Genomic DNA, 13700 nt, shown 5'->3' with positions numbered 1-13700 from the left:
CATATGCCACAGATTTGGAGACTCAGACAAGCCTGATATACGCAATAATAATAGACTAGAAATGAACGCCAACATCTAATCCCACAGTGGGTTATAAATGAACAGCTACCACACTGACCTTGCCTAAAAAGTGGAAGGAGTTTTAGCCCAATACGTGCACTTGAAAAAAAGAAATAACACATATTTAACCTAAAATAAGTTTTCAAGACCTCGTGTAACCCTGCAAGACCTGCTTTATAGCCTTATAACTCAGATAGCCTATTGAATAGTTTTCCGGCAGATTATGTTGATTCCTGCTATTGTATTATATCATGCACATTTTCCACTAACCTATGACGGTGTGAATTGTATTTGGCTAATGTGGCGTCCTAGCTTAGTTGAAGCCTGAAATGGAAAGGGTGGTTGGTAGTCATAGGATTCAAGGCAGCGGAGAGCTTGCATTGTTATACCCCCCCCCCCTCCACTCAGATTAGAGTCATTCTGCACCCACCATCAGTGGGGAAAAATGACGTCAGAGCTTTTGTAGAAACGGAGATCTGATTCGGTTTAGTAAAGTAGAAGGGGTCAGGCATTTCCCAGGTTGAAGTAGAAAGAAAAACTAAAAAACAAACCGAGAACGGACGGAATCGGAGCAATACGCTATTTTTGCGCACGGTCCAGCACAGATCTGGTTGATATATACATGTTTTCTTACTATTTGGGGATTTAAACTGTGTGGGATTAAATACAATGTGGATTGCTGCAAGGATACAAGGAGAGGAACTATAATATTTCACATATTACAAGTTGGCACATTTGTTTCGTGCGCAATCCTTGCTTTGGATATTTTACACGGCACCTGATCCTTTGAATAAAAAAGAGTGTTACCAAGAGTGTTTAATCATTTTATTAACTTTAAGTTGCTTTAAAATAGCAAGCTCAATATCTGTCCCCAACTGCTTGGTTGTGGGAGATAACACAGCTGCGTAAAGTACTTCCCAGCGCAGTGGGTACCGATTGCGCAGAAATTGAGCGAACAGAATAGTGCACATTTTAATTGGCACAGTCAGACGTTTTCAGTATTTCTCTGTTGGCACAGTGGAGATCCGGGAGAGGGTAAACAGAAAATAAAAAAGGGAAAGCAGCCCGATCTCTCATCTACAGATCAGCACTGAAGAGCTGAAAGGGCTTGGACTTGGAAGCTGGGTTGGGGTTACACTGCCACTGGGTGGACGCATCAGTGTGCGCTCAGACTGGAGCAGGCAATGGTGTGAGCTCTGGTTTGGAGACCGATTGCATGCTTATTTGTACCTGGCACTTCATTTCTTTGTCTTGGTGAAGTGTTCATTCTCTGCAGACACGGGACATCTTTTTTTTTTTTTTTTTTTTTTTTTTTTGTGTGTGATTTGTTTGCGAATGGACACAACACTGGATTAAATTGGGTGGGGGATCAGAATTGAACCAAGTCGCCTGGATATTATGTGGAGGGTCGGTTGCTGCTGAGAACTCAATGGATCTGACTGGGATTTGCGTGGATTCTTCTGGGGAAACAAATGTGTCCTTCTTTTTTTAATTTTGAAACAATATTTGAAGACACCAAGGATACGGGACGCAATGATTCTTGCAACTTTATACGTCGTGTTGCCTTTGTTGGGTAAGTTGAATGGCTTTTATAGATCATTTTCTTAACACAATGCCCACTTTATAATCAAGATTGATTATTGCATTCGTGAACTGGTTAGAGCAACGCATCCACATTACGAACCAAAAGAAATCCGTCGTAAAACCAACCTGAAATAGAAATGTAACCATACATATTGGGATAAATGCAAATAAGTGTTTGTGTACTGTATTTGATTCACTGCTGTCATCTACTCTGCATGGTCCAAACTGCAGTAGGCATTATAATGTAATATAATGTAACAGCTTGCTTACTGTGTGGTGTAATTCAGAGTACTACTTTATAGTAGTAGTCAATGTCAACTCCAAAGAATGTATTGCACTTTTAGTAGGCTATATTTGTTTGTTTATTTTTGTACATTACTCGTTTGCAATCTGTGTACTACTTTGCAGTGACATGATGGCATTGGCTTGTTTGATAATATACCGTTATCCTTTGCCTTCTGCGTTAGTTTGTCTAAATACGTTTGTTCTTGTTTCACAGCAAAAGCATGCATTCCCCTTCATATCCAATGCACAACAGCACATTTCTCTGATTTGCACATGATCATTTCCAGCAGCTAAGTTTCTCGGAGCTATGCATTTGCACGATTGGGAACAGACTTAGGGACCCCCTCACCTCCCACTCAAGCGGAACAGCCGCAGATTAATACAGGGCTTTTATTCCTCCTACAGATGTACTGTGGTCCGCAGACGTGCATGTGTTGTCTGGTGCTAACCGGCTGGACTGTGTCAAGGCCAGCGAGCAGTGTCTGAAGGAGCAGGGCTGCAGCTCAAAGTACCGGACGATGAGGCAGTGCGTTGCGGGGAAGGAGAGCAACTTCAGTATGGTGTCAGGACTGGAAGCCAAGGACGAGTGCCGGATTGCCATGGATGCCCTCAAACAAAGCCCCCTGTACAACTGCAGGTGTAAGCGGGGCATGAAGAAGGAAAAGAACTGCTTGCGCATATATTGGAGCATTTACCAGAGTTTACAGGGTATGCTCTCCAGTACTCCTTAAACTATGAAGTAGCCCTGCATTTAGGAGACAGTGAACTTATTTTGAGTCAGAAATCCTAATGTAAAAAAAAAAAAAAAGAAACCCCAAACAACAAAACCACGTTACTCTGGCAATGTTCAAATAATCCTCCAACAGAGATGAACTACTCTGAAAGCCAACCCTGAGTGAAAGGAGTTTAAGTAAGCTCTTTCTTAGCTGCAGAAAATAAAGTAAGCACTACACAAACAGACACACACATATACAGCCATATATATATACACACATATACATTTGTGCAGGCTGTGATCTTGTGTGTAGTTTCATAGAAGGATCACAAGTTAATGTTTGCCCTGCTAATCTTTTCTTCAGATCCTCTTTCCCTTTCAAGTGCATTTGTTTATTTATATATTCATTTTCACATCTTGTCCACTCTTTACCCCAGGGATCATACAGTCCTGCATTAAAAAGATTCCTTCAAATTAATGATGTGTGAACCCATTTGGTCACTTGCTGGCTTTGTTGAGCAGCACAGTGCTAATCAGACACGGGAGCTGGTAGGCAGGCAATGCCAGAGGGTTAGCATGCGGCCAGTGTTGCGTGACCTGCCCAGTGTGCGTAATCATCTATTGATAACACAATTGCCTAATGGGAAACACACACAAAAACAAACCACAACAACTATTAAGATAAAATAGTTCCATTATGAAATCTTCAAAGGATCTAATTTCAGAAGACATCCTGCCTGAAAGGTTATTAGTTCCTGCTTTTTTATTTCCTGGAGATTAGAGCATTTCTCACTTTTCACTCGCAAGAAAACAAATATATATATTGAGTGCCACTCGCACGCATTCACCTTGTAAGTTGGAAAAGTGCCTTTTAAATTATATTTAACATTTCTATTTCCAGCAGGGCTCTGGTGTGTATGTGTTTCTGTTGAGTACAGTGAATTGGATACATTTGCTATCAACCTGTTAGGTGTGCCAGAGCTAATTAGTGGGTACTCCTTTTGAGCCAATAAAATACAAAAAAATGAATGGGCCTGCCAATACTTTAACACAGTTATAAATAGCTTCCTGTAAGGTTCAAAAATACTATACAATCCAAATTCAATACAAGCAATCAGTTGAATCTATGTTAAAAGGTAAAAGCAAGAAAATGCATTCCTGGCCTCCCCTCCCATGGCACCAGTGTCCATCTCAACATAGGGATTCACCTAAATATATGTGGGTTTCATCACTAACCAGAATTTAATTAGAAACAATTAATGCTAAAATGAGATTGTAAAAACTGTTTCAGCTTTTTGTTATGATTTGTATCTGAAATATGAACATGGCTGCAGTTTTAGCTTGGCCATGTCCTGATGAAGCTTTGTATAGAAAGGGTTGTGCAGGTTTTCAAATGCAAGGAATGCTGCTTTATGATATTTCACAGTATTACTCGGCTCTGATAAACCCGGGGGTCAGACAGCTGAAATGCCTGATATATGAGCATGTTTTTGTTACAGATAACAACATACTGTAACGTACCTGCAGTGCACAATCAAATACTGACACATCCTGGGAAATTGATGTGCATAATGACAATTTAATCATCTGACCGTTTCATTTCAGGAAACGATTTACTAGAAGATTCTCCATATGAGCCAGTGAACAACAGGCTTTCTGATATATTCCGTTTAGCTCCCATCATATCAGGTAAGAAAGTTATGCTTATAATGTAATTGTATTATTATTTGTAAGGGGAATTAAAAAAATATGCTAAGGTCAACATTTGAATACATGACTGAAGAGAACACTACGTCCTGTTATGTTTCTGTAATGGAGTGTGGTATTTGGACGTCAATGTTTGCTGTTTGATTTTAGCCATCTCCCTTTCCCCCCAGCATGCTCACAGCGATGGAAATGTCTTTGAAACTGTTGCAGACCTGCACAAACAAAAGCATTGAATTAGCGTACTTAATACTGGGGTCCAAAATACTGTAGCAATCCCGCAGAAGCTTTATACATCAGAATCACATTTCACATTTTCTCTATAGTTCTTCATCTACCTATGAGGATGTGACAAATAAGAGGACATGCTGGCGTAGTGCAGAACTTAAAATGGCGAAAATAAATAATACATTGGAAAAGTAATAGAAATGTGGATGTGGGCAAACTGTATCTGGGGAAAACTTCAGTAGTTTGGACTGTGCCCACACACAACTGTGGTTTAACAAATGCCTACAAGCAAGACCGGAGGGACTTAGCTGCATTGCCACTGGCTCTGAATCCTGTCGGAGTTGCTCAGACGCAATTCCGGGTATGCCTCTAGGTGGCAGTCTAATTCCCTGTTTAGGAATCTTTAGGGTCCAAAGGCAAAAAATAGAAATCTGATATCTTTAATTACCTGCCAACTGTATTATGGAGGGATGGGAAGACATGGTGTCAAAAGATTGGGCGTGGGAATTGCGTACGAGTTGGGATGCTTTCACATTTGGAGTTTTGTTCCTTCAAAGTGCTTGTATCCCCCTGTGACCATTATTGGCTTCAGATCGCAGAAAGTTTCTGACATATCAAGGACATATTTGATGCACACCATCAGGCTGTTGGGATAATGTGCCATTGTTTTTCTTCCTAGTGTGGTGAATTTAAGTAATTTTAAAAGAGTCAAGCTTCGAAAAGAAAAAAAAACACTTGTCTTCTTTGTATCAGATCTTTGTAAAACCAAGTTTTTTTATTTTGGTTTGTTTTTGCATACCATTATCTAAGAATTTGCTCTGAATGGATGGTTGGACCTTTGCGTTTGGGTGTATTTCTCAAATTTCATACAGTCAAAGTCATACAGTTAGTGCCATCGCTTAACAAGATGTTCTAGTTCAGAATAGAGTTCAGTTTACTTTGTGTAAGGATATTGTGTGTCTCTTCATAAATATGAGTGAAGTTTAGTTTTTTAATTTTTAGTTTTTCTTTATAGATTATTAAATAGATACATATATGAGTAGTTTAATTGTATGTTATGTTGCTGTTTTGATCCAGTTCAAATGCCAGCTGAATCTAGTACATGAAAGTCACACGTTGGGCAAGAGTCATTTGATTTTTTTTAAACTCATTTTATTCTGCAGCCTGATTTCTATGTATGGCTCCAAAGCAGAAGCTCCATAAATCTAAAATACAATTACAAGTCGGTTCGTATTACCTTGCACCATATCACATTTTATTGAATAAAAACACAGAAGACAAGTGAAAGAAGCTCTGTGTATTTCTGCATTCTCCTGGGATGTAATTCCTCCAGTAATTGCATGCAGCCGTGTAATAGTGGAATAAGACAACCCAATCTAATTTTATGTAGCCGGAAACAAATAGGATAAGAAACCAATAATTAAAAAAAAAAAAAAAAAAGTACCTTGCTTCGATGGCTGTGCTTGGCTTTGTATTGTTGCCAATCAGATGATAAATCAGAGAAGTGTGTCTCCTTTAATTAACACAGAGTTAAAGAGAAAATTAGTACCTCAATGAAAACAGTACTTGTCTAGGCGGTTTGGCTGACAAGACTTTGGATTTGTGATGCTGTAGTTTAAAGTGGAACTGGTGAAAAAAAAAGCATTGTTCTGGAGAAGGAAAGACAATTTTTGGGGGGGGGGCAGTAAATTAAGTTTAATAATGACATATTGACCATAAGAATATATAAATATATATGCATTAATTGTGAGGTTGTTTACTGAATTACAGCCCCCCCCCCCACCACCCCCGAGAACAATAGAAGGCTTTTCAGAAAGAACTGCTATAAGCAACCTAAAGGCTAAGTCTTGTGTTTCTATTATTTAAAAATACAATGAATATACTTTGCATCCCATAAATTGTGGTTAGAACAACACTAAAAAGCCAATGCGTGCTTTTGTTTGAATATGTAAGATTTCAGCAGATTTATTTATTACCACTAATGGGATGCAATCACACTTTTAGTTGTATAGATGGCCTCTGCTGTTTAAAATAGTTGTTCACATGCTAGGATCAATTTTGTATAGTTACCAGGTCCACCCTAATCTTTTCAAAAATATGACATATTTTATGTTTTTACTTTTCTGTTACAATGTTATTCCTTAAAAATGTGTTGTATTTCATTTGTATTCCTCTGCCAGGCTAATTCAATACAAACTGAAAAAAATATATAATATAGTGTTAAACTGTTAAAATATTAACATTAATATTAAAAATACAAAACACTGACATGTACAGATGGCACTGATATTGTTTATAGTCTGTCTGTACACTTTATAGAAAGAGGCATATTTAAAAGGAAGTCCTGGGAATGTTTGGTGCTTCCAGTTCCCAGAGCTCTTGTCATTGATTGACTGCCATATATATATATATATATATATATATATATTTTATTTAACTAAATGCCGACAGGTCATACATTTCTGCACTTTCTGCGGAATTTATGACACCTCTACCATTCAGAGAAGCTGTAAATTGAAGAACGGTAAAGGTAGTATATTATGGCAACTTTGTGCACACACACACACACATATATATATATATATATATATATATATATATATATATATAAATATGTGTGTGTTTGTGTGAGTGTGTGTGTGTGTGTGTGTATAACCATTCAGCTCATTAAAAGAGATCAACGCAGTGTAGAACAAGAGTAATGAAATCAGGGCTTTAGCTGAATTAACATTTTGATACCCTGCAGTTCTTCATTTATAAAGGAAATAATTATGAGCCCCTTACTGGAATCACTGTCTAAAAGAGCTCACACAATATTCTAATTACAGACGGTATATTTGTCTTTCTGCTTTCTGACATTAGCTTTGTCAAGTACTGTACAGTATATTGTACTCTTGTAAACATTAATTGGATTAAGACATTTGTCAGACGTATAAAGCATAAACAGAACAGAATGCTGAGCCAATCTGTGTCTGTAGGTTTATCGTTTTGTTCTTTTCCCGGATGACCTCACTTCAGTAAAGTGAATGAATCCTAACAACTGAAAGAAATTTGTCAGCAAAGAGACACACAAAAGTGAGTTATGTGAACACGCACAGTGACAGTAAACCATTGGAGTTCTTGAGCATCAACCTCTACATAATAAGACCTGACCACTAATTGCCAAACAGAAAACACCTCTAAATGCACAGAACGCGCACACTTGTACTAGCATGCACACGGCACAGCGGCACGCCTGACGCAACATGCATTCTTTACAAACCTAATAATGTTTTACACCTCACGTTGAGCCCTGACATAATCCTATTCATTATGTGCAAACATGTGCACTCCTTTTCCTCTCCATTTACTTATAAAGAGTTACACACTCCCTTAATGCCTCTTCTATTGATGTCTGCATTTCCACTTGGTTAACCGATTCATTTAATCTATGCAGGTTTACCCGGCCTATAGTGTCTACATGTCATTTTTCTTCCATATTACAATTTGAATTATTTGCATTTATTTTGATTGCTGGATTTGTGAATCTTCCAAAACATTATGCCCTTTCATCTGCACTTTGGTTGATGGGATTGGTTTTAAGGATTACAGATAGACACTCCTGGGATTTTAAATCACTGATGTAAATTTTGATACCTGTGAAATAAATTATGCTATTAATCTGACATTCTGATCAACATATCCCACCTAATAAACACAGACAAGACAAAATGCCTTTCAGGTAAACTCAGAACAAGGTCAGTTGACTAAATATAATTGGACTGCACCCGGAATAACAGCTCTGACAGTTTCAGACGACTGGCCTAGGAGAATGACTCCGCTAGACCCACAGATGGAGTCTACATTTACACAACATTTGTATGTATGGTACACGGACAAGACGATTACTAACATTGTCTGACATCTTACATAACTTGTTTGAGAAGATCACAGAAATAATTTAGACTGGCCAGTGAGGACAAACCGTTTCAGGTTTATTAGAATATTTCCTGTGTCAGGTTCTTTCAAAAGTAAGACTTAAATATCTAAGAAATGGTGTTAGACTGCACAACTGTAATCTGTTCTTAAGTCGCAGAATGTGGAGCATTTATTCAGTGTAGTTGGGTGTGACCTTTTTTTTTTTTAGTTAACATTTAAGAAATAGCTCCACGCTGCAGTGATTTTATCATCTAGTAAAGCATTGATCCAGAAACAACAGTCAGAGCCAATTTTGGTAAAATTCAAACTCATTTTGCATTTCCGCCAAGTTATTTTCTACTGTCCAAAATGTAGGCTAAATAAACAGGAAAGGCAGATTCACAGTCTGAAAACAATAAATTGTTTCTTTTCACGTCAGCTTTTTAATTTATATTTTTTAAAGACACAAACTGGGTTAAAAACAAAATCCACGCAGCAAAAAAAACTGAAAGTGAAGGCAATGTTTTAGGCATAATTCAGCAGCGTAGACAGGCTTAAATACTTGAAAGGCAGGATTTTACCTTCAAACAGCGTGAACGGTGTAAAAGATTTACACTTTTGAAATTCCCTGCTTATCGCCGTGGAAAGCATGGTGCAATTGTTCAGTCTGTAGATAAAACTCCTTTAATGTCAGGCCATTGTCATTAACTGTTCTCTGCTCAGACGAGAAAAATGAAACATGAGGAAAAATGTGACACATAATGTAATAGCAGACTCTGTTAGAGATGGTTCTGGCTGTGCTGAAATTGTGCAAATGATAGGGTAGGAGGGAGGGGGGGAAATAAATAAAAAAAAGCTGAGGACATCAAACAATTTGGGAAGAGGAGCCATGAATAAAGATGAGCCTTCATATAATTTCATCATTCTCTGATGTCTTTGGAGCACACTTCCCAATAAACTGTTTGTCATTCCCACTGATGATGTGTTACAGTTCAGTGCACAAAAAGTACAATGACAAAAGGGGAAAATAAATGTTGCCATAACAGAGAAGGATATTTTTTCCCCATCCCAAACCTTGAAAGACTGCTTGAGACAACTACAACAAATATATGTGAGAATTTGTATGCAGTGGTTATACCTGGGATTGACAGATTGACCTATTTATTGACTGATTTTCTTAGTATTTTCTTGTTTTTTAAAGACACAAGCATAACAGTTTCAAACTATGAAGTATTTGCTCAAGCACCCTGACAATTTGACATCTTTGAAAATCAGCAAGCGCTCTATGTAAAAGTGATTATAGTAATATAGTAAAATAGGCCACAAAGAATTAAGCACAGTAAAATGAAAGCAGTTGTGCTATATTATATCAGATTATCTGTATGCCCTCTAAAATGTGGGTTGAATGTGAATAAGCTTGGTATGATGATAGTCTTTAAAGTTGATTTTAAAGATTCATTCTGGGCTAAAACCCAACTTAAAATTTACAAGACAATTAATTTCAAACCTCTGTCCGCTACCTCATATGTAACCGATCAATTTTGAAGTGCTTTACTCTTGACGAGAATCGAATGATGGACAGCAGTACATGAAGAGAGAATATTCCGCGATCAGTAACCAAGACTAAATCAAGCCTCACTTCACATAGACCACACAGCGCTGTAAATCCCAGTTCAGTTAGTCTGCGGGAACGTTGTCAGCACTGCTTAGGACTTATAAATTACCACACGTAATTAGCTCCATGCCAGGCAGACACTTTCGGGAGGCGGTTTTGGCTCAATCGAAAGCAGAGAATTGTGGGAAAAGGGCAGTATTTCCATCCTAGATAAGGCCTGCTAGTGGTGTGCATAGATTTGTATTACAACTCCTTAATATGAGAGTGGTTCCTTCATTTTGTAGATTGGCAGTTCTTCTTTAAGATCCAAAAAGCAGAAACAACTTCCCCCGAGAGAGTCCCTGAAGCCAGCAACACATCCATTAAACTCCTCAACTATTTGTCTTGGCAGCTTTTATATATTATTGTTATTATTATTATTGTTATTATTATTATTATTATTATTAATTTATTTAGTATGAAAAGAAAGGCATTCCACATAACACACACAATACCACAGCAAAACCCTAGTGTCCTCCCACATATCAGATTGCATTTTACCAAAACTGTAAGCGTCCTTGTAAGCAGTCATTCAAGCTGCTTATTAGGTGAAGTAACTGAATATTTCACGGTTCGTGTTTGACTAAAATTATGTAATTCATAGGGCACTCTTTGAAGTTAGGGATACAGATTTTTTTTTTTTCGACTTAAATTTCCTTTTCATATCATTTGTTTGTGCTGAATGCACCGGGAGCTGAATAATGTATTTTATGGTCGGCTCTCTTTTTAAGTATAAGCACTTTGCGTTGCTAATGACACAAAGAAAACATTGGGGAAAAGCCCAATCTGAGAGTTAATCAATAGACACCATGTTAAGGTAGAAACTTGAGGCTATATGTACAAAAAAGACCATTGATTTTGTAAATGGCAATCCTTTTTCCTTAGCTCACCACATTGGATAGATCAAACAGATCTTTCAATAATGCAGATTAAAAAATAAAATAAATGCTTTTGTGGACAATGTTCTGTTTGCTATAGTTCTTTTTTTAAATTATACTGTTTTCAAATAGCAGCATTTTGCCTTTAAATGATTTTTGTGTGAGTTACACATTAGCATTAGGATGTAGAAGAAACAGATTTTATGATCTTGAGAGGATGGTTACCTATATTTGTGATTTGGAAGCTGCAGTCTGTGTGACATGTTATTGTTAATCCTTAAAACCAAATGAATTTTGGTTGAAAAGGCAGCAATCTAGTATTTCTGGATGTTACTAAACAGGGAAGCCACATTAAGATGACAAAGCAGCTTTTTCTCACAGTCACACCTGGTTTAGTAAGACCAGTCGTAGTAGCAGTAGTATTAGTAGTAAAATTAATAAGAATACATATAGTATTTAACAGAAAATATGTTGAAAAATGTAATAACTTGGAAAAACTAACAAAGGAATGGCAAGGGAAGAAGTAAAGCACCAAACAGTTCAGAGCCAGATTAGAATTATGGTATGAAACATATTCACAAGGGTCATTGTTGGCCGAGCTCCTGTCAGTGTTGGCAAGATCGAAGAAGATTCAGTGTGCTTGAAGGTGGGCCTGCAGAGACCTTAGTGCAATAAAAAAAAAGCTATGAACTTAATTACTCTTCATTTAGATTAATCTACCATTTGCAGTCAGATCTAGTTCTTACTGCTGTAAACCTGAGTCTTAAGTATCTACTTTGTACCTGTTTAGCTCTTGGAAAGCTGGCACAGGAATTTGGCAGAGGAGGAAACCTGGAAACAGGCACAGACAAATGCAGTAGAAACAGAAGGAAAGTAGGTGCATTGTGGGAGATGTAAGGGAAAGCTGTCTCTGTACTAGTATATGAACGGACACTTTCTTATCCCTCTCTACTGATATCAAGACACACCGGCACCTGTTTGAAGCTTTTGTTTGCATGCAGACTTTGTAATGCATCCCTCAGTCTGACAGCTAGCAAAACAAAGAGAGACAGAGGGAGAAAAAGAGAGGAGAGAGAGGAAGAGATAGACACTGAATAAGAGAGAGAATGAGAGATCTTCATCCAGTGAAAGCAGTAAGTAGCCTGAAGGTTCGGAAAGATGTGTGGAAAAATATGGAAAGATAAATGAAATAATAAACGTGACTTTGATATAAACAACAGCCTCTTTCTCGGAGGCAAGGAGGTGTGAAGCAGGATGGGACTGTGGATCATAATGTGAAGATAATTAATATAATGGCTCTTCAAAGCTCCAGCAATGCAGTCAAAGACCATGTCAGATGAGCTGAGGATTGATAAATATATATTTTTCATTCCTAATTATCTCCCTCACTCTCAAGGACTTTTCTTTGTGCCGTGGCCTTGTATTTGAGTGCAGCAGCAGAATATCGAAATGTCATCTCCTCCTAATCAATGTTTTTCAAGGGCTTTCTCCCTGTACCAGTTCTGTTTTTTACACTCCGGAGATTGTTTCCCTTGAGGCAATATATCTGTACATCTGTAACTGTGTTTTGATACCAGGCTATAACCGTTTTTGGTTTTTGGTAACATCTATATATTACACTTTTCAAGTCTTTAATTTCACAGTTGTAATGGTGCAGTCTCTATCATACTGAATGGAAAACACCAAGAACTAATCAGATTTGAACCCAGCCCTGGAAAGGTGAAATGCTCAAACTTTCCCTCTGAAAATCATTTATTCAGTCGTGAAAAAGAAAATGGGGAAAAGATGAAAGATAAATGAGTCTAAAAAGAAACAATCAATCAATATCTGTAATTAAACTATTGTAATCAAGGAAGGAGACCAAGAAAAAGAATGAGTGGTTTAAAATATCAATGAACCCCAGACCATACTGGTCTAATTGTCTTATTCACTGTGCATTAAACAGCAGAGCTCAGCAACTCTGTAAGGGTTCAAAAGAGCGAAGTGCCTGTATCCAGCAGCACTTACTAGAATTTTTTGTACAAATTAATATTGCATGAAGTGTAAACACAATTCTAAGACTGAAAACTCAATCTCTTGTGAACATCACTTTATAACACTCAGTGACACTGAAACAGAAATAAAACAAAAATCAAGCTTTGGAAAACACAATCTTTCTCTCTATCTGCCAATTAAGCACACATTTGGATACACGGTTCCCTGGAGATCTTTTGTTCATACCTGTGACTTTTCTGGGTTTTTTGTTTGTTTTTTGTTTTTTGTTTTTTTGCATTTTAGACAACAATTAGTGTCACCCATTTGTGCAGATCTTCCAATCTATTTTAATGCCTTACGCTGCTGCAAATATGAAACACACAGCTGCTCTTTAATCACTAGATAATGCTTTTGATGCCAGAGGGATATAATGGTTCTTAGATTTCAACTGGAGCTTTTCATATTGAAATATTGTGTAGGGCAGGTGAACAGACTTCCAAGTCCTCAAGCGTGAGTCAGGCTTGTGAACAGCATCTTTTGGCATTAAGAGGCATTATCCTAAATTCACAACCTCTGTAAAAACACGCTCTGATTACAATTTTATCCAGATGTGAGACTTGTTGCACCAGTGCCAGTATAAATATTACTAGTGATTATGTAGTCAGAAAATAAAATAGAATAACAAAAAAACATCAATCTCACTACAAATGTAATCTCTTTC

At 37.4% G+C, this 13700-nt stretch overlaps 1 protein-coding gene across 2 annotated transcripts in view; it reads left to right on the top strand.

Annotated features, from left to right (window-relative positions):
* Positions 1 to 531: 531 nt before the first annotated feature.
* Positions 532 to 13700, top strand: part of LOC136715819 (GDNF family receptor alpha-1) — a 67212-nt gene continuing 54043 nt past the window's right edge. The window contains exons 1-3 of one of the 2 annotated variants that reach the window (XM_066693195.1): positions 532 to 1633; positions 2335 to 2637; positions 4250 to 4333. In XM_066693195.1, coding sequence (XP_066549292.1) covers positions 1594 to 1633; positions 2335 to 2637; positions 4250 to 4333 — 427 coding nt within the window. In that variant the 5' untranslated portion in view covers positions 532 to 1593. The remainder of the gene's footprint in view (positions 1634 to 2334; positions 2638 to 4249; positions 4334 to 13700) is intronic. The other variant, XM_066693196.1, reaches the window with a different exon arrangement.

Source organism: Amia ocellicauda, chromosome 20 (assembly GCF_036373705.1).
Source record: "Amia ocellicauda isolate fAmiCal2 chromosome 20, fAmiCal2.hap1, whole genome shotgun sequence".
Lineage (NCBI taxonomy): Eukaryota > Metazoa > Chordata > Actinopteri > Amiiformes > Amiidae > Amia > Amia ocellicauda.
The sequence above is the reverse complement of the archived record's forward strand: the minus strand, read 5'-3'. Positions and strand labels throughout refer to the sequence as shown.